The 25,054-nt window shown below is 32.1% G+C and overlaps 1 protein-coding gene across 1 annotated transcript; it reads right to left on the bottom strand.

The window, feature by feature from the left end:
* Nucleotides 1-14,298: 14,298 nt before the first annotated feature.
* Nucleotides 14,299-24,838, bottom strand: LOC134684318 (KN motif and ankyrin repeat domain-containing protein 2-like). The gene is made up of 6 exons (XM_063543605.1): nucleotides 24,464-24,838; nucleotides 21,811-21,834; nucleotides 17,823-17,906; nucleotides 15,391-15,489; nucleotides 14,733-14,831; nucleotides 14,299-14,334 (listed from the first exon to the last, which is right to left on the bottom strand). The coding sequence occupies exons 1-6, from the start codon at nucleotides 24,836-24,838 to the stop codon at nucleotides 14,299-14,301; spliced, it is 717 nt and encodes a 238-aa protein (XP_063399675.1).
* Between the last annotated feature and the right edge of the window lie 216 nt (nucleotides 24,839-25,054).

Raw genomic sequence — 25,054 nt, 5'->3', positions numbered from 1 at the left:
ACAAAAATTAATTTGACATGTTTCTGTATTCTTTTTTTTCAAATGCAAAACCTTTTTCTTCAACATGATTACTTGCAATGGATAATTTTTAAATGGTTCTTTGTCAGGCACTTTTTAACAGGTAAAAGGTATACTATTCTAGGAAACCAGTCTTACTGATCTGAATCAATGATGCACTTTGTAGATAAGGTAACTTTACCGGTCCTACCTCGAGCGCCCGGGAAAAGAAAAAGCGCCCGGGGAAAGGAACAAGAGGCTCTCAAGAGCCTGAATGGCTCACCTTAATTCTGTTGGTTAAATCTCTCATCAATGATTATTTTGGCTTTTCAATTTATCTAAATGTTTTTTGGATCGTCCTATTTTCTTCAAAAGCCAAAAAAAAATCATTTTCTCCTATGTTCTATTTTAGCCATAGAAGCTATGTTTCTTGACATACAAGGAAATAAAATATAAAATTTATACTAGATACTATGAAACTCATTTAGCCTAAGTTTGGCTGAAATTGATACAGCAGTTTCAAAGGAGAAGATTTTTTAAAGTAAGTCAACATGATGAACAAATTGTGAAAAAATCTTTAAAGGGCAATAACTCCTTAAGGGGTCAATTGACAATTTTGGTCAGATAGACTTATTTGTAGATCTTACTTTGCTGAACATTATTGCTCACTTTACAGTTTATCTCTATCTATAATAATAGATAATAACCAAAAACAGCAAAATTTCCTTAAAATTATCAATTCAGGGGCAGCAACACAACAACAGGTTGTCTGATTCATCTGAAAATTTTAGGACAGATAGATCTTGACCTGATAAACAATATTACCCTATGTCAGATTTGCTCTAAATGCTTTGGTTTTTGAGTTATAAGCCAAAAACTGCATTTGACCCCTATGTTCTATTTTTAGCAATGGCGACCATGTTTGTTGATAGATCAAAACTTCGGATACAATTTATAAACTAGTTACCATAAGGAACATTCAGTTAAAGTTTTGAAGTATTTGGCCCTGTAGTTTCAGAGAAGATTTTTGTAAAAGATTACTAAGATTTACGAAAAATGGTTAAAAATTGACTATAAGGGCAATAACTCCTAAAGGGGTCAACTGACCATTTCGGTCATGTTGACTTATTTGTAAATCTTACTTAGCTGAACATTATTGCTATTTACAGTTATCTCTATCTATAATAATATTCAAGATAATATCCAAAAACAGCAAAATTTCCTTAAAATTATCAATTCAGGGGCAGCAACCCAACAACAGGTTGTCTGATTCATCTGCAAATTTCAGGGCAAATAGATATTGACCTGATAAACAATATAACCCTCTCAGATTTGCTCTAAATGCTTTGGTTTTTGAGTTATAAGCCAAAAACTGCATTTGACCCCTATGTTCTATTTTTAGTAATGGCGACCATGTTTGTTGATAGATCAAAACTTCGGATACAATTTATAAACTAAATACCCTAAGGAACATTCAGTTAAAGTTTTGAAGTATTTGGCCCAGTAGTTACAGAGGAGAAGATTTTTGTAAAAGATAACTAAGATTTATGAAAAATGGTTAAAAATTGAGTATAAAGGGCAATAACTCCTAAAGGGGTCAACTGACCATTTCAGTCATGTTGACTTATTTGTAAATCTTACTTTGCTGAACATTATTGCTGTTAACAGTTTATCTCTATCTATAATAATATTCAAGATAATAACCAAAAACAGCAAAATTTCCTTAAAATTACCAATTCAGGGGCAGCAACCCAACAACGGGTTGTCTGATTCATCTGAACATTTCAGGGCAGATGGATCTTGACCTGATAAACAATTTTACCCCATGTCAGATTTGCTCTAAATGCTTAGGTTTTTGAGTTATAAGCCAAAAACTGCATTTGACCCCTATGTTCTATTTTTAGCAATGGCGACCATGTTTGTTGATAGATCAAAACCTCGGATACAATTTATAAACTAGATACCCTAAGGAACATTCAGTTAAAGTTTTGAAGTATTTGACCCAGTAGTTTCAGAGGAGAAGATTCTTGAAATAGTTTACGACGACAGACGACGACCGACGACGGACGACGGACGACGACGGACCCCAAGTGATGGCATAAGCTCACTTGGCCCTTCGGGCCAGGTGAGCTAAAAAGTGCACGGGGAAGGAAAATTAGCGCCCGAGAGAATAAAATAATAATATTTTATAACAATAATTTTTTTCATTAAAAAAAATAAATTATTGCTTGTTTTGTCCTTAATATACATGTGGATACGATGTCTGAAGTCTAATATTTTCGCAACTGCATGGTGAACTCTTTTTCATGCAGATGCTGATATACATTTATTATATCTTTTTTTTATGAAACTAGAACTGTTTCAATGGCTATGCTTATCAGGGTTTTAATGCTTATTTTTAAATTTAAAAAATCCTGCTTTTTACCCCCTTGTTTTAACTACAGTACATGTATAGTACTGCTTTATTTGCTGATCTATTATGTGTAACTCTTTTAATTTTGATTAAATTAATATTCATCTGTGAAATTTAAGTCGCCGTTTTTTTACATTTTTCATTTTGATATCGTTTTTGAAAAACATGCCTTTTGATGTCTTACATTTTATAAATCTTCCGCATAAACTGTGATCCATTATAATCAGTCCTTCGAAATAGTATTCATAAATTATATTATTGTTAAAATTGAAACATTCATACTTGTTTTATTACAAATGTCTACTATCTGAATTTGAAAATTACTTGTCTAAAATTCAAAACTAGAGGCTTTAAAGAGCCTGTGTCGCTCACCTTGGTCTATGTGCATATTAAAGGACACAAATGGATTCATGACAAAATTGTATTTTGGTGATGGTGATGTGTTGGAAGTTCTTACTTTTCTGAACGTTCTTGCTTCTTACAATTATATCTATAAGGAACCTTGCCCATTAGTAACAGAGAAAAATATTTTGTAAAAATTTACATAAATTTACCGAATTAATGAAAATTGTTAAAAATTGACTATAAAGGGCAATAACTCCTTAAGGGGTCAATTGACCATTTAGGTCATGTTGACTTATTTGTAGATCTTACTTTGCTGAACATTATTGTTGTTTACAGTTTATCTCTATCTATAATAGTATTCAAGATAATAACCAAAAACGGCAAAATTTCTTAAAAAATTACCAATTGGAGGGCAGCAACCCAACAACCGATTGTCCAATTCATCTGAAAATTTCAGGGCAGATAGATATTGACCTGATAAACATTTTTATCCCTGTCAAATTTCCTCAAAATGCTTTGGTTTTTGAGTTATAAGCCAAAAACTGCATTTTACCCCTATGTTCTATTTTTAGCCATCGCAGCCATCTTGGTTGGTTGACCAGGTCACGCCACACAATTTTTAAACTAGATACCCCAAAGATCATTGTGGCCAAGTTTGGATTAATTTGGCTCAGTAGTTTCAGAGGAGAAGATTTTTGTAAAAGATTACTTAGATTTATGAAAAATGGTTAAAAATTGACTATAAAGGGCAATAACTCCTAAAGGGGTCAACTGACCATTTCGGTCATGTTGACTTATTTGTAAATCTAACTTTGATGAACATTATTACTGTTACAGTTTATCTCTATCTAGAATAATATTCAAGATAATAACCAAAAACAGCAAAATTTCCTCAAAATTACCAATTCAGGGGCAGCAACCCAACAACAGGTTAGCCGATTCATCTGAAGATTTCAGGGCAGATAGATCTTGACCTGATAAACATTTTTACCCCATGTCAGATTTCCTCTAAATGCTTTGGTTTTTGAGTTATAAGCCAAAAACTGAATTTTACCCCTATGTTCTATTTTTAGCCGTGGCGGCCATCTTGGTTGGATGACCGGGTCACGCCACACATTTTTTAAACTAGATACCCCAATGATGATTGTGGCCAAGTTTGGTTTGATTTGGCCTAGTAGTTTCAGAGGAGAAGATTTTTGTAAAAGTTAACGACGACGGACGACGACGGACGACGACAGACGACGGACGACGGACGACGGACGCAAAGTGATGGGAAAAGCTCACATGGCCCTTCGGGCCAGGTGAGCTAAAAAATAATGTGCATAACTTATTTCATCAACACAAAGTTGTTTCATGCCAATGAAATATCTATATATTTTCCCTGGGTGCCTTTTCTGTTCCCCGGGCGCTATTTTTCTTCCCCGTGCGCTTTTTCTGTTCCCCGGGCGCTCCCGGGCGCATTTTGAGTAGGACCCAACTTTACAGGACAGTTCGTCACTTGGAAAGATTCAGCTCCAAGTTTAGCAGACAGTTAGGCACCGTATGAGACATATTTAGTTGACATGATTGATAGACAGTTTGGCAAGGCAGGAGACATTTCGGGACCAAGACAAATCAGTACCTCATTTTGCTACCTTATTTTGTTCCTTATAATAAATACCATACCGCTAATTTTTCACAAAAATATTGTTTTTTTAATTATTTATCATAAAATTCACAAAATCATATTTGATCATAAGTATAAAAAAAAAAAACAATACTTGCAATATGGTGACCTATAGTTATTAATTTCTATGTCATTTGGTCTCTTGCAGAGAGTTGTCGCATTGGCAATCAGACCTTATATATATCTTCTTCTTTTTATTATTTGCATTTGAATACACTTTTTTCAACTTAAAAACAACAGGATACAAATCCAATGAGTGTAAAGGCCTATCAGATGGTGCCGCATGAGTCTAATGAGACTGGTGAAAAATAGAACCTAAGTCCTGTGACATGACAAGTTGTACTTGACTCATATTTTTGAAGAGTATTTCAAAAGAAATGCATCCAATTCTGTTCTATTGTTTGAATTCGTTTTGTTCTACTTTAATGAACTTAAAATGTAAAAAGGGTATTTGTAATAAAAAAAAATTGGACAAGTAACAATTTCATTCGGACAAGTAAGTTTTGGTATGTACTTGTCCTACTGGACAAATTTAAAAAAAAGTTATTGTATAGGCCGTGGAGCTTACATCAATAGATATAAATAATCCATCAAAGTTTAATGAGAATTACTGAAAGCATTTTTGAGTTATTGTCCAAATACCGGGAAATCACCCCTTTGATAAGAACAAAACCCCAAAACTCGTAAACATAAAATATAAAATTTATACAATTCTAATGAGGCTCACATAAATAGATTTAAACAATTTACCAAATTTTTATGAGAACTGCTGAAAGTATTTTTGAGTAATTGTCCAAAAACTGGAACATTCCCCCTATTTTATGAATAAAACCCTGTAACTCGAAAACATAAAATCTAAAATGTATAAAACTTGTAAACTTGTCAATAGATATAGGTATAAATAATTCACCAACATTGCTTGCAAGTTCAGGTGAAAGCATTCTTGAGTTATTGTCTGAACACTGGAAAAATCAATCTTTTTCTAATGAAAAAAAAACCAAACTAAATGGAGCTCATGTCAATAGATATAAATAATTCATCAAAGTTGTATGCAAATTGGTTAAAAAGTTTTTTTGAGTTAATATCTAACATGTTGAAGTTGGATGGACAGACAGATGGACAACAGTATACCATAAAAAGTCCCATAAACAGGCGTATAGAAATGAAAAAAATCATAAAATTTGCAATTTATGGGCAATAATTTCTATAAGAATTTGTCTAACAATTTAGACTTTTATATGGACAATTGGTAGAGCTCATTATTCTGAACATATGTTTCCTTTCAGATTTTCTCTATTTATAACGGTAAAAAAAAACTAGACAAAACTGTTGATCCCTATGTTAAATTTTAGCAATGACATACATTTTGGTTGGTAGGCAGGGTTATCTGACACATTTTTTAACTAAATTATACCTTGATGATGATATTGGCCAAGTTTGGTTAAATTGTCTCAGGATTCAATTGATCATTTTGGTCTTGTGAACTTATTTGTAGATCTTATTTTGCTGTTTACAGTTAAACTCCATTCATTATAATATTCAAGATACTAACCAAAAACTTTAAAATTTACCAATTCTAAGGCAGCAACCATACAAAAGGTTGTCTGATGCGTCTTAAATTTCAGTTCAGAAGATCTTTACCTGATAAACATTTTTATAATTGTCAGATTTGCTTTCAATGCTTTAGTTTCAGAGATATAAGCCAAACACTGCATTGTACCCCTATGTTCTATTTAAGCTATGGCCGCCATCTGGCTAGATGGGCAGGGTAATTGGATTTTTTTTTTCAAACTACACATCCTGAGGATGATTGAGGCCAAGTTTGATTTTATTTGGCCCAGTAGTTTCAGAGGAGAATTTTTTTTGTAAAAGAAACAGAAGCTCACTGGCCGAGTAAATGGAAACCATTTTATAATGTGAAATTTAGTTATAGGATAAACTTGATGAACTTTCAACAACTGAATTAACAAGTGAAACTGCGAGCTACTGCTCACTGATGATACCCCAGCTGCAAGTGGATAATATAAATAGTGTAAAAATATGCAAGTGTTCTGTAAACAGGAAGTTGTCGAGTGATGAATCTGAAAATGCATCACATGGTATAGCTGACTTATATAAATCCTGAAACCAAATTTCAGAAATCCTTGTATTGTAGTTCCTGAGAAAAATGTGACAAACATTTTCAACTTGGCTATCATGTGTAAAATCATACAAGTGTTCGGTAAACAGGGTTTTGTCAAGTGATCAATCTGAAAACGCATCACACGGTTGAAATGACTTAGATAAACCCTGAAACCAAATTTCAGAAATCGTTGTATTGTAGTTCTGAGAAAAATGCGACGAAAAATATTTATGGGACGGACTGACTGACGGAAGGACGGACTGACAGACAGAGGTAAAACAGTATACCCCCCTTTTTTGAAAGCGGGGGTACAAAAAAGAAATCTAGAGGCTCTAAATAACATGTACGGTTCACCTGGATTTATATGCATCTGCAACAATGGACACCCTTTAACATCATAGACCAGAATATAAATCATGACTAAAATATCTCTTTCTGAGTTTATATGACCGAGAGTTTTTTTCTTTTTACAGTTTCGCTCTTTCTACTATAGTGTTGCCAAAATACACTATAATGGTTAACTTTTACAAACTGTTACATGGAAGGAGAGTTGTCACATTTACACTCATACATTTACATGTAACATCTTCTTATATCTATAACAAATATTTATTTAAGGGCAATCACTTAATTTCGACATGGGCTATAGTTTATAAACAGTCTTTAAACTAATATGAGCTGATAGTTATGTAACTTTCTAAAAAATATTGATCTATTACTGTAAATAACAAGTAGTTACTATCAATCTAACTTAATTCTAAGTGTTCGGTAAACAAGAAGTTGTTGAGTGATGATCATGAAAATGCATCACACGGAATAGCTGACTTATATAAACCCAGAAACCAAATTTCAGAAATCCATTTAATGTAATTCCTGAGAAAAAAGCGACGAAAATATTATTGGACGGTCGGACAGACTGAAGACAACCCATGTGTAAAATTATGTAAGATGTAAAGTGTTTGGTTAACAGGAAGTTGTTGAGTGATTAATCTGAAAACACATCACACGGTATAGCTGACTAATATATCAACCCTGATACCAAATTTCAGAAACCTTGTAATGTAGTTCCTGAGAAGAAAAAAATGACGAAAATTTTCAACTTGGATATGGCATGTGTAAAATGATAAAATGTTTTGTTAACAGAAAGTTTTTGCGTGCTGATTATGAAAACGCATCACACGGTAAAATTGACTTATATAAACCCTGAAACAAAATTTCAGATATCCCTGTAATGTAATTTCTTGAGAAAAATGGGACGACATTTTTCAGTTTGGATGCCATATATAAAATGATGCAAGTGTTTGGTAAACCGAAAGTTGTTGAGTGATGAATCTGAAAACCCGTCCCACTGTATAGCTGACTTATATAATAAACCCTAGACCATATTTCAGAAATCCTTGTAATGCAGTCTCTGAGAAAGATGCAACGAAAAATATTCATGGGACGGACTGATGGACTGATGGATGGACTGACAGATGAACAGACAGAGGTAAACAGTATACCCCACCTTTTTAAAGCTGGGTTATAATTAACCTAAAAGTGGTACACTACACTGTAATTTCTTTATTGATAAAACATGATTGTTTTAATTTACTTGTCTTGTTCTAAAAAAATGCACTATGGAATAACTGTGTTCTGATACGGAGAGTTGCTATTACATGGAACTCTCATGTTTGATCATATATTAGAATGAAGAACTGAAGGTTCTGAATGTTCTGAGCCATACCAATACCGCAATCTGTATCAGGAACAAAATATCTATTATAACTGCAAATATCTTTGACTTACTATTTGTGGTTCATCTTAAACTGACCTAATCACAAAGTTTAACATGTAAAATATACGCATACTTTTCAAAGTTAGCAGACCATGACTGTGGGAACAAAGGCCAAATGATCTCCATGAATATGAGATGTGCTTATTCTAATACACCTGCATATCAAACATTGTTGGTCAGCCTTAAATAGATCTAATCATCTAAATTTTAAGATTTATACTTAGTTAAAGTTGAAAGTTGATATACCAGGAGAAGGTTCGAAATTGACATTTTTAACAACTTGCCTATTAGGCAAGTGACCATGATACATTACTTGTACGAGAGCATGGAGATAGAAAACTAGTTGTCTAAATTTTGTTCTTGGTTCATAAAATGTTAACTGCCCTTTATGGATATATAAAATCATGTAAATGCATTTCAAAACAGAATAAAATGTAGCCCATTTGCAAAATTGCAAACAAAGCCATTTGCTCAACCTAAGTCCAAATATTTATGATGATATGTTTAAGCAAAGTATCAAAAGAACATTCCAAGACATCATTATTTGGATTAGAGTGACCAAAGAGAAAATTTGAAGAAGAATATATGGTTTAAGTCATCTGATAATATTTTTGTATTTTTCTTTGTTTATGTACACTTTGTACAATTGCTGTTTAAGTTGAATCAACACACTGTTTTTGGCAAGATGAAGAAAGATGCTGGGAGGTAATTTCATGATTTTTTAAGGGGTCAAATTTTCGGTTTTTGTCCAACAAACTATGGCACTTTCCCTTTTACAGTTTGTGAGATAAACCAGCTGAATCGTCAAATTCCAGCCAAGGACAATTGACCACCTACTGAGCCAAAAGTTTATGTTACGCTATTCTCTATCATATCTTTATACACCAACTATAGTTAAACTATTGCTTATTGTATCTAAGGACTTAACCATCAAAACATAATATTAACTAATAGACCATGAAAATGAGATCAAAGTCAGATGAAACCTGCCAGACAGACTTGTAAACCTTACAATAATCCCATACACACAATATAGTTGACCTGTTGCTTGCAGGAACATAGCGATACAGAAAACACAAAGACTTAACATTGACCTATGAACAATAAAATTAGGTTGTTAATTTTTTCAATTGAATTGTTCCATAAATTTCATGTATAAAGGGCCTACTATTCTCATTGCTGAAAGCGGTACGGTTGCCTATAATTGCTTACATCCACTTTATTTGAACCTTAATGCCGTGGATATTTGTCTCATTAACAATCAAACCACATCTCATTATTCTTATATCAAGGTCAGATGAAAACTGCAAAACAGACATAGACTATGCGGTATGGGCTTTGCTCATTGTTGAAGGCCGTACGGTGACCTATAGTTGTTAATGTTTGTGTCATTTTGGTCTTTTTGTGGGTAGTTGTCTCATTGGCAATCATACCACATCTTCTTTTTTATATATAGATATAAGATATGGTATGATGCCAAGGAGACAACTATCCATCCAAGTTACAATTTGTAAAAGAAAAACCATTATAGGTCAAAGTACGGTCTTCAACACAGAGCCTTGGCTCACATTGAACAGCAAGCTATAAAGGGTCCCAAAAAAGACTAGTGTTAAACCATTCAAACGGGAAAACCAACGGTTTAATTCTATAAATAAACTGTTAACACAGAGAAATGTCTCGCCTTTTTGTAATTTTGATAATGCAAATGTTGAAATTAAAAAAAACACTTAAGTTAGTTATGCTGTATTCAAAGTCAATGAACCATGACTGACGGTACATGGCTAACCAATTTCCATGGGAGTGAGATGTGCCAATGCTTATACAACTGCATACCATTGACTTAGTTTAAACATATTTATTCATAGTGGATTGGGAATATTGCAACTAATATTAATCCCTTTCCACTTTGCAGGTGCGAGTGCTACCCTGTAGCGGCATTAGACTGCTCTTTATTCGAAATCTACAAGGGTGTCTTTACATGCAAGAGATATGGCTGTCTCTTCACACGGGTCAGTAACTTATGTTTCCCCTATGACAGACTATCATCGTTTCTTAAGACCATACTCGCAAATGGTGTGAAAGAACAGTTGAAAATTCAGTTCCTGAAATTTTCTCCCCAAAACAGGGATCGATCCAGGAACCTTTGTGTTAGTAGTCTGGTGCACTAACCACTACACCAAGGCTCTATACCATAGACTTATCATAAGGTGTTCCCTTTAAACAAACCTAAACACAAACAAGTCAATGAACCATGATGAGGGGGTGATACTATATAATCTCCAAGGAAACGAGACTTGCAAATGCCAATACTTATGCATATCATTGACTTAACATTAGTGGTTCATCTTAAACTGATCTAATCACAAACTAACACACGTGAACTAAGCAAAAGCATTAAAGTCAAGAGACCATGACTGAAGAGCAGGGCCAAATATTCTCCATGGAAATGAGATGTGCTACTCCTTATAAAACTGCATACCAATTAACATTAGTCTACCACTAATGGTTCCCCTTGAACTGACCTAATAACAAACTTATACCTGTAAACTAAGCAAAAGTTTCAAGTCAATAGACCATGACTGAGGGGGCGGGGCCAAATAATCTTCATGAAAATAAAATTTGCCGATGTTTTTACAACTGCATACCAAATATCATTGACCTACCAATAGTGGTTACCAATAAACTGACGTAATCGCAAACTAATACATGTAAACTAAGCAAAAGTTTCAACATCAATAGACAATAAAAAGTTCAATTTCCAAAGGGTTGAAATCTTTGACAAACAGTCATCCCGATATACTCTGGATAAAACTAGATCATATGTTTTTTAGTATTAGTAGAGATGTTTTTGTAGCTGTAGTTTATATATCTCCTGAGTATTCAAGTTATAATAATAAAAATAATGATATAGAATCAATTTACTCTATTCTGCTCAGTGATGTAGAAAAATATAGTAGTATGGGTGACATCATAATACAAGGTGATTTTAATGCATATACAAACACCCAACTTGATTTTATTGAATTTGATAATGTAAATGAACTTGTACTTAAGATGATTCAGAATATCATCCTGATAGGGTATTGTCAAGGAATAATCTTGACCACAAACACACTAACAATAGTGGCAAATTATTATTAAATATGTGCAAAGAAGCCAAAATCAGAATTTTAAATGGCCGAACAATTGGCGATTTAAATGGTCAACCAACTTGTATAACATACAATGGTAGTAGTGTTGTAGATTACACACTTATCTCAGAAGAATTGATTGATTCAATAGGATACTTTGTAGTTCATGATTTTACTTCCCTTTCTAACCATCGCCCAATTAGTTGTGCAATGTTTGCTAATTTTTTATCAGTGCCGTGTGATTCACACCAACTAGACTCTTTGCCGGGTAAATTTCTTTGGACTGATGAAGCAATTGCTTCATACACAGAAAATATACAAAGTCAAATGTTTAAAAATAAATTGGCAAATTTTATAGCCAAAAGCTTTAATGACAGTGACTCGATTACCGAGTCATTTAATTCAATTTTACTAGACTGTGCTAAACAATCAGCTAAATTCATAAATAAAAAGCCCTTACAAAAAATGAAAAAATCAAACAGGAAACCATGGTTTTCACATTCCTGTACTGACTTAAGAAATACAGTTAAAAGCTATGAGAAACTAGTTAATCCACTCAATGGACAATATAGGAAATTATTTTATACATATAGATCAAAATTCAGAAGACTTTGTAAACATGAACAAACAATGTATAAACAAAAAATTTGTAAGGATATAAATGATAATATTGAAAAGAATCCAAAATCATTTTGGGCAATGTTAAATAAGTTGGATAAAATGCATGACAATGCTGACTCCTTTCAGGACATACCTCATGACAATTTTGTTCAATTCTTTAAAAAGTTAAACAAAAGTGATGATAACTGTAGTAGTTTCCATAAAACCATAATGGAACATTTCCAGCAATTAAAAGATAATATAGATAATGATCCATCTAATAACATTTTAGACGTAGATATCACTACAGATGAAATAATTAAGGCTATCAAAGCTCTTAAAAATGGGAAAAGTACTGCAATGGATTTGGTATCAAATGAAATGCTTAAATATGGAGGTCAGGCTATATTAAATCCTCTCACAAAGCTGTTTAATTTTATTCTAAATATTGGCTAGTTCCCATCTAAATGGAATGATAGTTTCCTAGTCCTTTTACACAAATCTGGAAGCAAAATGGACCCTAGCAATTATAGGGGTATTTCTATCACTTCTAACTTGGGAAAACTTTTTAATAGAGTCATTCATTCAAGATTACTGAAATTTGTTAATAACATATCTCTCATCAGTCAATATCAAATAGGATTTAAACAAAATTGTAGAACTGCTGATCACATATTTTCTTTAAAAACCATTATTGATCACTATAAAAGTAAAAAGAAGAAAGTATTTGCTGCTTTCATAGACCTACGTAAAGCCTTTGATACCATATGGAGAGTAGGCTTATTTTATAAACTTTTAAAATCAGGTTTACCTAAAAAGCTTTTTAAAAAAATTTCTGCAATGTATGAAAATACTACCACTAGAATTAAATGTTCAAATGGTCTTAGTACTGCATTCACTTCAGAGCGAGGTGTTAAACAAGGGGATGTTTTAAGCCCCACACTTTTTAATATTTTTATCGATGATGTTGTAAAAGATTTATTCAATGGTAGCTGTGAACCAGTTAGAGTTGGTGATTTGTCTGTAAATTGTTTATTATATGCTGATGATATTGTATTACTATCAGAAAGCAAAACTGGTTTGCAAGCCAGTCTCAATACTCTTAGTACATATTGCTCAGATTGGAAGCTACAGGTTAATGTTCAAAAATCAAAGGTTTTAGTTTTTAACTCTAATGGTAAAACATATCTAAATGAGTTTTTTTATAATGATAATGTCATACAAACTGTCTCCAAATATTGCTACTTGGGAATAATGTTAAAGTGTAATAGCAACTTTAACTTAGCTGTATCCTTACTAATGGAAAAAGCTAGGAAAGCATGTTTTAAGATTAAAAAAACAATTGGATTGGATAATCCTTGTAAACATTTAGAAAAATTATTTGATTCATTAGTAAGCCCCATATTGCTGTATTGTAGTGAGATTTGGGGTGTTTTTGATAATTCGGGAGACAATTCCATTTTGGAAAAATTCCATATGAAATTCATAAAAGAAATTCTAGGTGTTCATTGTAAAGCAAATAATGCTGCTTGTAGAGCTGAACTTTGCAGGCTACCGTTATGCTCAAAAATATCATTTTCTTGTATTAAGTTTTATGATCATATTTTAAGGTCTGAAAACGCACTTATATCCAAAGTTTTTCTGGCAACTGAAAAAAATAACCCCTGGACAAAGAAACTTTATTCTATTTTTAACAATCTAGGATTTTCAAACCTAGCTGGGGGAAACTTTTCTATTAAACAATATCTACCAAGTATTAAACAACGAGTGATTGATCAGTGCACACAGGATCAATCATCAAAAATTCATGATTCATCAAAACTAAAATTTTACCAACAATTTCATAATTCAAAGCAGCGTAGTTCTTATGTTGATGTTCTAAGTAATAGATTAGAAAGGTCATCTCTGTGTAAAATTAGATTGAGTGCACACAATCTTGCTTTTGAAAAGGGGCGATATCTAGGTTTAGCCACCGACGAACGAGTTTGTAATGTATGTAAATCAGGTGAGGTAGAAGATGAAAATCACTTTTTACTGAAATGTGAATTTTTTTCAAACTATAGATTTAACTTTAAAAATAAGATATTAAATATACTTCCTACATGTTGTAGTGAAAATCAGCTAAATATTAATAGTTGTATTAATAGTAATTCTTTAAAAGTCCTGAAAGCGACTAGTTCTTATATACATAAATGTCTGATGTATAGAAACGAGATTTTAGCTTCTTAATTATAACATATTTAAATACTAGTAAATGTATGCTGTATTCATTGTTGTAATGCACTGTAATATGGGCCTTTGCCAATTATTGTAATTGTGTTTGTGCCAATAAAATATTTGTATTTGTAATAAATATAAACTAAATATATATCACATGAATCAGTGGTCAAAACTGAATAAAATGACCAGTCACACTTGTATTTATATTGTACATAAACATTAAATAAACATGTTTTGTTGTGAAATGTCAAAACTTCCATTAAACCTGATATCTTAAAAAAATATTTTTTTCAAGAAATGTGTAAAATAATTATATCAATGGATTCAGTAGACCAAAACAAGTAAAATGAGACCCCACTTTATATGATTCTTACACATATTTGTTCATTAAACCTGTCTAATTAACAACATGATTTAGTGTAGATTAATAGTAATGTGATCAGACTAAGAAGATAACATACATCTGTGATGTCGATCTTACATCCTGTATCAATGAGGAGTCTACAGATCTCCAGGTGTCCTTCCCTGGCAGCAATCATTAATGCTGTCTGTCCATCTCTCTGGAATAATACAACTGACATCAAAACTTGTCTGATAAACTGGACAATGTTGTGTAATAAATATAAACAAAATATATATCACATGAATCAGTGGTCAAAACTGAATAAAATGACCAGTCACACTTGTATTTATATTGTACATAAACAATAAATAAACATGTTTTGTTGTGAAATGTCAAAACTTCCATTAAACCTGATATCTTAAAAAAATATTCTTTTCAAGAAATGTGTGAAAAAATTATATCAATGGATTCAGTAGAACAAAACAAGTAAAATGAGACCCCACTTTATATGATTCTTACACATATTTGTTCATTAAACCTGTCTAATTAACAACAGGAATTAGTGTAGATTCAGTATAATTGTTCATTTTAATAAACTATTTTTTTAAGAAACATGAAAAGGAGTAATTTTTTTCTAATTCAGAACAATAATACGAGTAAAATGAGACCCAACTTTATATAATTATTACACATATTTGTTCATTAAACCTGTCTAATTAACAACATGATTTAGTGTAGATTAATAGTAATGTGATCAGACTAAGTAGATAACATACATTTGTGATGTCGATCTTACATCCTCTATCAATGAGGAATCTACAGATCTCCAGGTGTCCTCTCATGACAGCCCACATTAATGCTGTGTCTCCTCTCTCCTGGAATAATACAACTGACATCAAAACTTGTCTGATAAACTGGACAATGTTGTGTAATAAATATAAACAAAATATATATCACATCAATCAGTGGTTAAAACTGAATAAAATGACCAGTCACACTTGTATTTATATTGTATATAAACAATAAATAAACTTGTTTTGTTGTGAAATGTCAAAACTTCCATTAAATCTGATACCTTAAAATTTTTTTTTTTTCAAGAAATGTGTGAAATAATTATATCAATGGATTCAGTAGAACAAAACAAGTGAAATGAGATCCCACTTTATATGATTCTTACAAATATTTGTTCATTAAAACTGTCTTATTAACAACATGAATTAGTGTAGATTCAGTATAATAAACAACAAATAAACAACCGTTTTTTTAGTGAGATGTCAAAACTTCCATCAGAACAGTCATTTTAATTTTTTTTTGTTTTTTTTTAAAGAAATGAATAAAATATTTATATCAATGGATTCATTACAATTCTCTGAGTAAAATGACATCTCACTTTATATAATCCTAACAAGTATTTGTTGATATAATGATTAAATATGTCTGATTAACATGATTCAGAATAATGATCAATTTTTTTAAAAAGTAACTTTTTCAAAGAAATATGAAAAATAGTTACATTTCCTGATTTAGTACAAGGAGACAAACAAAATGAGACCCCACTTTCTATGATTTTTGTCTAATTAACAATATAATTTTGTATATATTAAGGAATGTGGTCAAAGTGAAGCAATAACATACATGTGTGATATTTGTTTTACTTCCGCTGTTAAACCTTGGTGTAAAAAATGGTCTTGTGAAGAACTTTATCAACTATAATTCAAAACAAACAAAAACAATTAATGAGAGAAAAAAAATACCTTTATGCATTTTTTTCTCTCATTAAAACTGTTAAATAAAAAACAGATTTTGATTTAATATCGAATTCAGTATAATGATATAAATATCAGTTTCCATACAGATTTATAGATTATCGTTGGTTATCTCAACGAGATTAATTTTCTCGCTTGAGCCAGTTAGGCGAAAGCGAGAAAAGCAATCGAGTTGAGATGACCAATGATAATCTGTTTATCGCTATTTTACCTATGACGATGTTGTCAATTTCATGTCAATTTCATTAGCAACGCCACGTGGCTCCTTAGTTTCTAGCAATACTTTTCCATCTCAAGCGTGTAGCATGATATGAAAATTATCACAAAAAAATATCAAAGGAAAAATGCACAAAATAGCGATAAATATTATTATATTATTTCAGAAGTAACTTGTAGTTATGTGTTTTATACTGCTAATGTACAATCTGTTATGTTCTGGAGTAACATGTAGTTGTGTGTTTTATACTGCTGGTGTACAATCTGTTATGTTCTGAAATAACTTGTTGTTATGTGTTTTATACTGCTTGTGTACAATCTGTTATGTTCTAAGGTAACTTGCAGTTGTATATTTTATACTGCTGATGTACAATCTGTTATGTTCTGAAGAAACTTGTAGTTATGTGTTTTATACTGCTTGTGTATAATCTGTTATGTTCTGAAGTAACATGTAGTTTTATGTTTTATACTGCTTGTGTACAATGTTATGTTCTGAAGTATCTTGTATTTGTATGTTTTATACTGCTTGTGTACAATCTGTTATGTTCTGAAGTAACTTGTATTTGTATGTTTTATACTGCTTGTGTATAATCTGTTATGTTCTGAAGTAACTTGCAATTGTGTGTTTTATACTGCTGATTGTGTACAATCTGTTATGTTCTGATTTTATACTGCAGATGTACAATCTGTTATGTTCTGAAGTAACCTGTGGTTGAGTGTTTTATACTGCTTATGTACAATCTGTTATGTTCTGAAGTAACTTGTTACGTGTTTTATACCGCTAATGTACAATCTGCTATGTTCTGTAGTAACTCGTAGTTGTGTGTTTTATTATGCTAATGTACAATCTGTTATGCTCTGAAGTAATTTGTAGTTGTGTGTTTAATACTGCTTGTGTACAATTTGTTCTGTTCTGAAGTAATTTTTAGAACTTTGTTTGTTTTATACTGCTTATGTACAATCTGCTATGTTCTGAAGCAACTTGTTTTTATATTTTTTATACTTCTGTTATTATAGTTCTAAAGTAAATTGTTGTCGTGTGTTTATGTACAATATTCAACATTTTGAAGTTTTTGATAGTTTTCACTGTTTCACTGTGCTTTAATTTTAAGTAACATGTAATTTTGTGTCTTTTTTGTACATGTACCATAAAAGGCTGTATCTTCAAATGATTTTTCTATGAATTATTAAAATAAGGTAGTTTTGAATGTGACTATTTTACTTACATCTTGATAATCAATGACTGCACCATTCTGTAGGCTTAATTTTAAGGCTTCTATATCTCCATCCCTAGCAGCTGTAGTTAGTTTCTGTAAGTATAACATAGAAATTACATTTAATCTTGATAATCAATGTCTGCACCATTCTGTAGACATAATTTTAAGGCTTCTATATCTCTATTCCCAGCAGCTGTAGTAAGTTTCTGTCAAAAAACAGACAGAGAGGAATTATTTTAATATCATATAATTGTTGGGAATTTGCATTTTATATTATCAAGAAAAACACCAAGAGTGCACACACTGAAATGTCTTGCCTTCTTTACTAATCATTGATATTATGTTGATAGTCCTAAATAAAAAGCTTTATCACAACTGTCACATAAACTTAACATTAACCAAGAAAACTAAACATTGACCAATGAACCATGAAATGAGGTCAAGGCATGTACAGCTAACAATTCTTCCAAACAACAGATATAGTTGACCTATTGGTAATAGTGTAAGAAAACCAGACCAAAACACAAAAACTTAACACTGAGCAATGAACCGTGAAACTGAGGTCAAGGTCGAATAAAAACTGTGCGATTGACATATACATCATAAAATATTTCCATACAGCAAATATAGTTGACAGTTTGCATAATGTATTAAATAAAAAGACCAAAACTCAAAAACTGAACTTTGACCACTGAACCATGAAAATGAGGTCACGGTCAGATGACACATGCCAGCTAGACATGTACACCTTACAATCATTCCATACACCAAATATGGTAGACCTATTGCATACAGTATAAGAAAAACAGACCAAAACACAACCAGATGCTCCGCAGGGCGTAGCTTTATACGACCGCAGAGGTTGAACCCTAAACGGTTTGGGCAAGTATGGACACAACATTCAAGCTGGATTCAGCTCTAAATTTGGATTGTGATTAAATAGTTAACACAGCATAGGTTTCTGACACAGAATGAATGTGTTCTAATAAACTTAAAATTTTTGTTTTCTCTTAGAGCAATTCACTATGCTGTTGAATATTAATCCTCTCAAAAAAATGTTTGAAGAAATTTTCTTTTTATTTCAAATGAGAAAAATTGAACCCAATTTTTTTAATCACATCCCCCTTTCCCTTATTCCAAAACTAATCTCAATTAGAATTTCTAATGAAGTTTGCAACAATAACTACTCATTTAAATACATCATAAAATATTAAGATGTAAAACAACTGCTTGTTATCACTGAATGGTAAAGATTATTTTAATTTATCAGTTGGCAGTAAAAAGTGAATATACATTGTATATTGTATATAACAAAGATTTAAGTTGATTCTGGACAAAGAAAGATAACTCCAATTAAAAAAAAATCTTGCTATTGCAAAATATTGTGCAATTAGATATTTCTTGCTTACTATTCTGGACAAAGAAAGATAACTCTAATTAAACAAAAATTTGCTATTTCACAATATTGTGCAATTAGATATTTCTTGCCATTGCGCAATACTGTGCAATTGAAAAGACTTGCTATTGTACAATACTTAATATAATAATTTTAGATCCTGATTTGGACCAACTTGAAAACTGGGCCCATAATCAAAAATCTAAGTACATGTTTGGATTCAGCATATCAAAGAACCCCAAGATTTCAATTTTTGTTAAAATCAAACTAATTTTAATTTTAGACCCTTTACACTTTAATGTAGACCAATTTGAAAACAGGACCAACAATGAAGAATCTACATACACAGTTAGATTTGGCATATCAAAGAACCCCATTTATTCAATTTTTGATGAAATCAAACAAAGTTTAATTTTGGACCCCGATTTAGACCAACTTGAAAACTGGGCCAAAAATCAAGAATCTAAGTACATTGATAGATTCAGCATATCAAAGAACCCAACCGATTCATTTTTTGTCAAAATCAAACTAAGTTTAATTTTGGACCCTTTGGACCTTAATGTTGACCAATTTGAGAACGGGACCAAAAGTTAAGAATCTACATACACAGTTAGATTCGGCATATCAAAGAACCCCAATTATTCAATTTTGATGAAATCAAACGAAGTTTAATTTTGGACCCTTTGGGCCCCTTATTCTGTTGGGACCAAAACTCCCAAAATCAATACCAACCTTCCTTTTGTGGTCATAAACATTGTGTTTAAATTTCATTGATTTCTATTTACTTAAACTAAAGTTATTGTGCGAAAACCAAGAATAATGCTTATTTGGGCCCTTTTTTGGCCCCTTATTCCTAAACTGTTGAAACCGAAACTCCCAAAATCAATCCCAACCTTTCTTTTGTGGTCATAAACCTTGTGTCAAAATTTCATAGATTTCTATTAACTTAAACTAAAGTTATAGTGCGAAAACCAAGAAAATGCTTATTTGGGCCCTTTTTGGCCCCTAATTCCTAAAATGTTGGGACCAAAACTCCCAAAATCAATACCAACCTTCCTTTTGTGGTCATAAACCTTGTGTTAAAATTTCATGGATTTCTATTCACTTTTACTCAAGTTAGAGTGCGAAAACTAAAAGTATTCGGACGACGACGACGCAGACGACGACGCCAACGTGATAGCAATATACGACGAATTTTTTTTCAAATTTTGCGGTCATATAAAAACCTTACTGTAACCACTGAACCATGAAAATGAGTTCAAGGTCAGATGACACCTGCCAGTTGGACATGTACACTTTACAGTCCTTCCATACACTGAATATATACTAGATCTATTGCTTATAGTATCTGAGATATGGACCTGACCACCAAAACTTAACCTTGTTCACTGATTCATGAAATGAGGTCAAGGTCAAGTGAAAACTGTCTAACGGGCATGAAGACCTTGTAAGGTACACACATACCAAATATAGTAATCCCATTACTTATAATAAGAGAGAATTTAACATTACACAAAATATTTTTTTCAAGTAGTCACTGAACCATGGAAATGAGGTCAAGGACATTGGACATGTGACTGACGGAAACTTCATAACATGAGGCATCTGTAACAAAGTATGAAGCATCCAGGTCTTCAACCTTCTAAAATATGAAGCTTTTAAGACGTTAGCCGCCGTCGGATCACTATCCCTATGTCGAGCTTTCTGTGACAGGCTTGACAAAAATTGTTAACCTTCAAAAAATTATTGTTTTATAGAATCATGGACTAGATTTGGCATATCCTTGAATTTTCTTTCTTGTAGTATTTTCTGGACTTTGACCTTTGTCCTTTTAAAGACATGTAATACACTTAGTCCTTTTATTGCCCCTAGGTACTTTCTCATCCTTTTTCATATCAGCTAGTAGAAATCTCTCTATTAACTTACTTAAAGAGATACATATATAAATGTATGCAAACTGAATAAATGTAGATGTGGGATATAATAAAGCAATGAGACTGTAACCTAACAAGACAAAATGTGTGTTGTATCAGTCGGCTCTTTATACCATCAAATAGATTGGTCTTATTCAACTCACATGAACTTAACAATGGCAAGGGGAGATAACATTTATTTTTATTTTTTTATTTTGAAAAATTGTCCTAATATTTTTTTCAAATAACTCTACAGACCTACTTACAGTTACATATTTGACATTGTTAACAAGGATTCTGAAGGTACTACATAAATAATACACTATCTCCCACCAGGATCTTTTTTTCTCTCCAAACTCCTGCCCCCACCTCCCACCTCCTGCAAAAGCTGTCCACACCCTCAAACATCATGTACATTCATACTTGAAAAATAATCGCTAAATTTCTTAAACTGCATTTTTGTTTGTTTTCTTCAGTTACTGAATACTGATTCAAATGCTGTTTGTGTCACCCGTTTAATGAGTATAAATGTTTTTGAGTGCACCTTGCTTTGTCGCAGTTGTATATTTTTTTGTTTTTGGAATGAGTAGTTTGGTAGTTCACTTAGAATTCTACTAGTTTTTATCTAATTGTACACTAATGGGGAACAAAACTACAAATGACAAGGAGACTATTAAGTAAATCTTACCTTATTCCAATACTCCATTATAGCCTAAAAATAGAAAAGAAAAGTTATATTCAATATATACTGTTGAGTTTTAATTGAGGTATTTGTGTTATTGTCTATGGGTGGTAAAATACTGACCTAATATTTTCATCTTCTTATTTCATTCAGATAATATATAATAGCATTGAAACAGTCATTTATCTCAACTTTTCTGTACTATTTGAGGTTAATCAACTGAACTAAAAATCTTGAAGATCTGATCACATACCTAAATGAGGTACAAATGTATTCTACAAACAGGGTGTGACTCTTTCCATCGAACACCAGAACATCTATTGCACTTTCCCAGACCTAAGAATTTCAAAAGTTTTATTTACCAGCATTAAGACACACATAAACAAGAATGTGTCCATAGTACATGGATGCCCCACTCGCACTATAATTTTCTATGTTCAGTGGACCTGGAAATTGGGGTCAAAACTCTTAAAATTAGAAAGATCATATCATAGGGAACATATGTACGAAGTTTCAAGTTGATTGGACTTCAACTTCATCAAAAAGTACCTTGACCAAAAACTTTAACCTGCAGTGGGACAGACGCATTTTCTATGTTCAGTGGACCGTGAAATTGGGGTCAAAACTCTTAAAATTAGAAAGATCATATCATAGGGAACATGTGTACTAAGTTTCATATATATTAATATAAAAATAAGAAGATATGGTATGATTGCCAATGAGACAAATATCCACTGTCAACAATGAGAAAGACCCATAATAAATGAAAGACCCAAACATTTATATTCAATTGAGAAAACAAACAGCCTTATTTATCACAAAAGAATCTACAAAAACCAAATATGACAGACATGAACCAATAACAACAACTGATTTAGCTCAACTGGTTAGTACAAGGAATGTATCACAGTAACATATTCAATCTCATCGCAATATTCATGTAATATTAACCACTGGACGTTAAACACTATCACTTAATTTAGGTCATCGTTTAGCATGTTTAGTAAAAGTGCATGCAAAATCACACACTTAATGAATAGCATTTTGAATTTAATGTTTAGTTTTATCATGGAAGAATTATATTGTCAATATAATACTTCCATGGTTATATATAATTACATGGAGTATAAACATGTACACTAGTCTGAAAAAACAATTCTTAAATTTGATAATTATCTCATATTAATGAGATAACACATTTGATAAGTCCAGATGCTTATAATTCGATACAATTTAATAATAAAAAGTAATGAGCAGGTCTATGATTACCAGTACATATATATAATTTAATTTACAACTATCTTTTACATTGTTCATAACAACAATAATAAGAAGAAGACCAGGAATTATCCTCTCCAAGCTAGTTTATACACAATTACATTTAATGACATCCAAGACAGGAGATTTAGTCCACTTTTCATTTGAAGAGTTTTTGATGCTTTCGTCCAACTTTTATTGTTGGGTTACAGTCTCATTGATATATATCACACCTCCTGAATTCTTTCAATCAAGTCAATTGTGGAAATCAATTAATTAAAATAAAACAATCTGAAGGTTGAATTAAAATGTAATAAAAAAAAATGTAGGACGAAAAATACAATTTACTATGTCATTATATTCAATCTGTATCTACATTGACATCCGGTATTAAATCTGATCTCAAATTTACCAATGTGGAACAAACAATAAGAATGTCATAAAAATTCTTTAAAGATGACACTGGTACAGTGCCACTTAAAACTTTTTCAGTCTACGAATAGCACGCTCTACGTGTATTCGTACATGTGCAATACGTTTAGTAGTTGTGACATCTTCATTTGAAAGCTGGGGTTTGCATTTTGTAAATGCAGGAATGTTTAATTTTACACGACGAGGAAAAAGAAAATCTTCAATAGTAAATCCACGATCTGCCATTACTTTGTCTCCCGGCAATAAATAGTTTAAAAGTCCACTCTTTTCCATGATAAACTTGTCACAAGCTCTGCCACCAAAAGCTTTGGAAATAAACATGATTTGTCCATGTGGTGATATTCCAACTAAATATTTTGCGGTATTGTGCGACTTGTAATTACTGAAAGTTTCACTTCTAGTTTTCAAGTTCGTAGGTCGTTGTATAAATATTTCGACACAGTATATTATTACAGTGGTGCAAGGGCGGCACAGTCTATTATTACAGTGGTGCGAGGGTAATTTTCTCGGAAAGAATTGGGACAACATGCTCGTATTGTTTCCCTCAAGTCCATCCAAGCTTTAAACATTTTACTAGCTAAACTTTTAGACATTCCAAATCTACAAGTTAAGTCATCAAACATCAAGTTTAGTTTAAGTTTTATCAACACTAGTAGTAACTGGTTGGCGACTTCAAGTTGAAAGTTAAATGTATTTACTTCTGACATAACCTCTGCTAACGTAAAGAACACTTCTTTACTTACTCCAGTATATAACAAAGAATCACTGTCCGTTACTATACTTATTTTTCCGGTCATAGCGCTACTTTCAATTTTAACTTGAACCCCCTTTTCTTCAGTCAACGCTGTTTTCGTTTGAGTAAAGGCATTCTGTGTGTCCAACCAGGGATTTGAATACATGTGATCCTGTGAAATCATATAATCAGAATCGACAGTTCTTTTGTGGATAGTTGTCTCATTGGCAATCATACCACATCTTCTTTTTTTGTATAGTGTGTTCCAACTGATGCCATAGGTGGATTAACCAGATTAAAATCACAAAAAGCTTCTGGAAGCAGTTCAGAACTAGAAGGTCCTTCAGTCTGATTAATGTTAACAAACGTCTCAGTACTACTGCTTTCTTCCAGTAAACGTTTTCTTTTTCTACTCTCTGGTTCTTGTCTCGATAGTTTAAGTCTACTAGGGGTGGTCTGGCATTCATACCCAACATTTAATTTTGGGAAAGGATTTTGTTCCGTCAGAGCTCCGTCTAGAAAGTGATCCCAGCATATGAATACTTGCTTTGGAAGTGTTTTTCTATTTAAAGCTTTAATCCATTGTAATTGTTTTGTCTCATTAGCGGGCATAACATGTAGTTTAAATGGAACCAAACAAGAACAGTCTTCGTGATTTTGTCCATGTAAATCACACAAGAGTTCACATGCTGAAATGTCTTGCCTTCTTTACTAATCATTGATATTATGTTGATAGTCCTAAATATAAAGCTTTATTACAGCTGTCAAATAAACTTAACAGTAACTATAAGAAAACTAAACATTGACCAATGAACCATGAAAATAAGG

This window comes from Mytilus trossulus, chromosome 9 (genome assembly GCF_036588685.1).
Source record: "Mytilus trossulus isolate FHL-02 chromosome 9, PNRI_Mtr1.1.1.hap1, whole genome shotgun sequence".
Classification (NCBI taxonomy): Eukaryota; Metazoa; Mollusca; class Bivalvia; order Mytilida; family Mytilidae; genus Mytilus; species Mytilus trossulus.
Note: the sequence above shows the minus strand (reverse complement) of the source record. Positions and strands in the feature narration are given on the sequence as shown.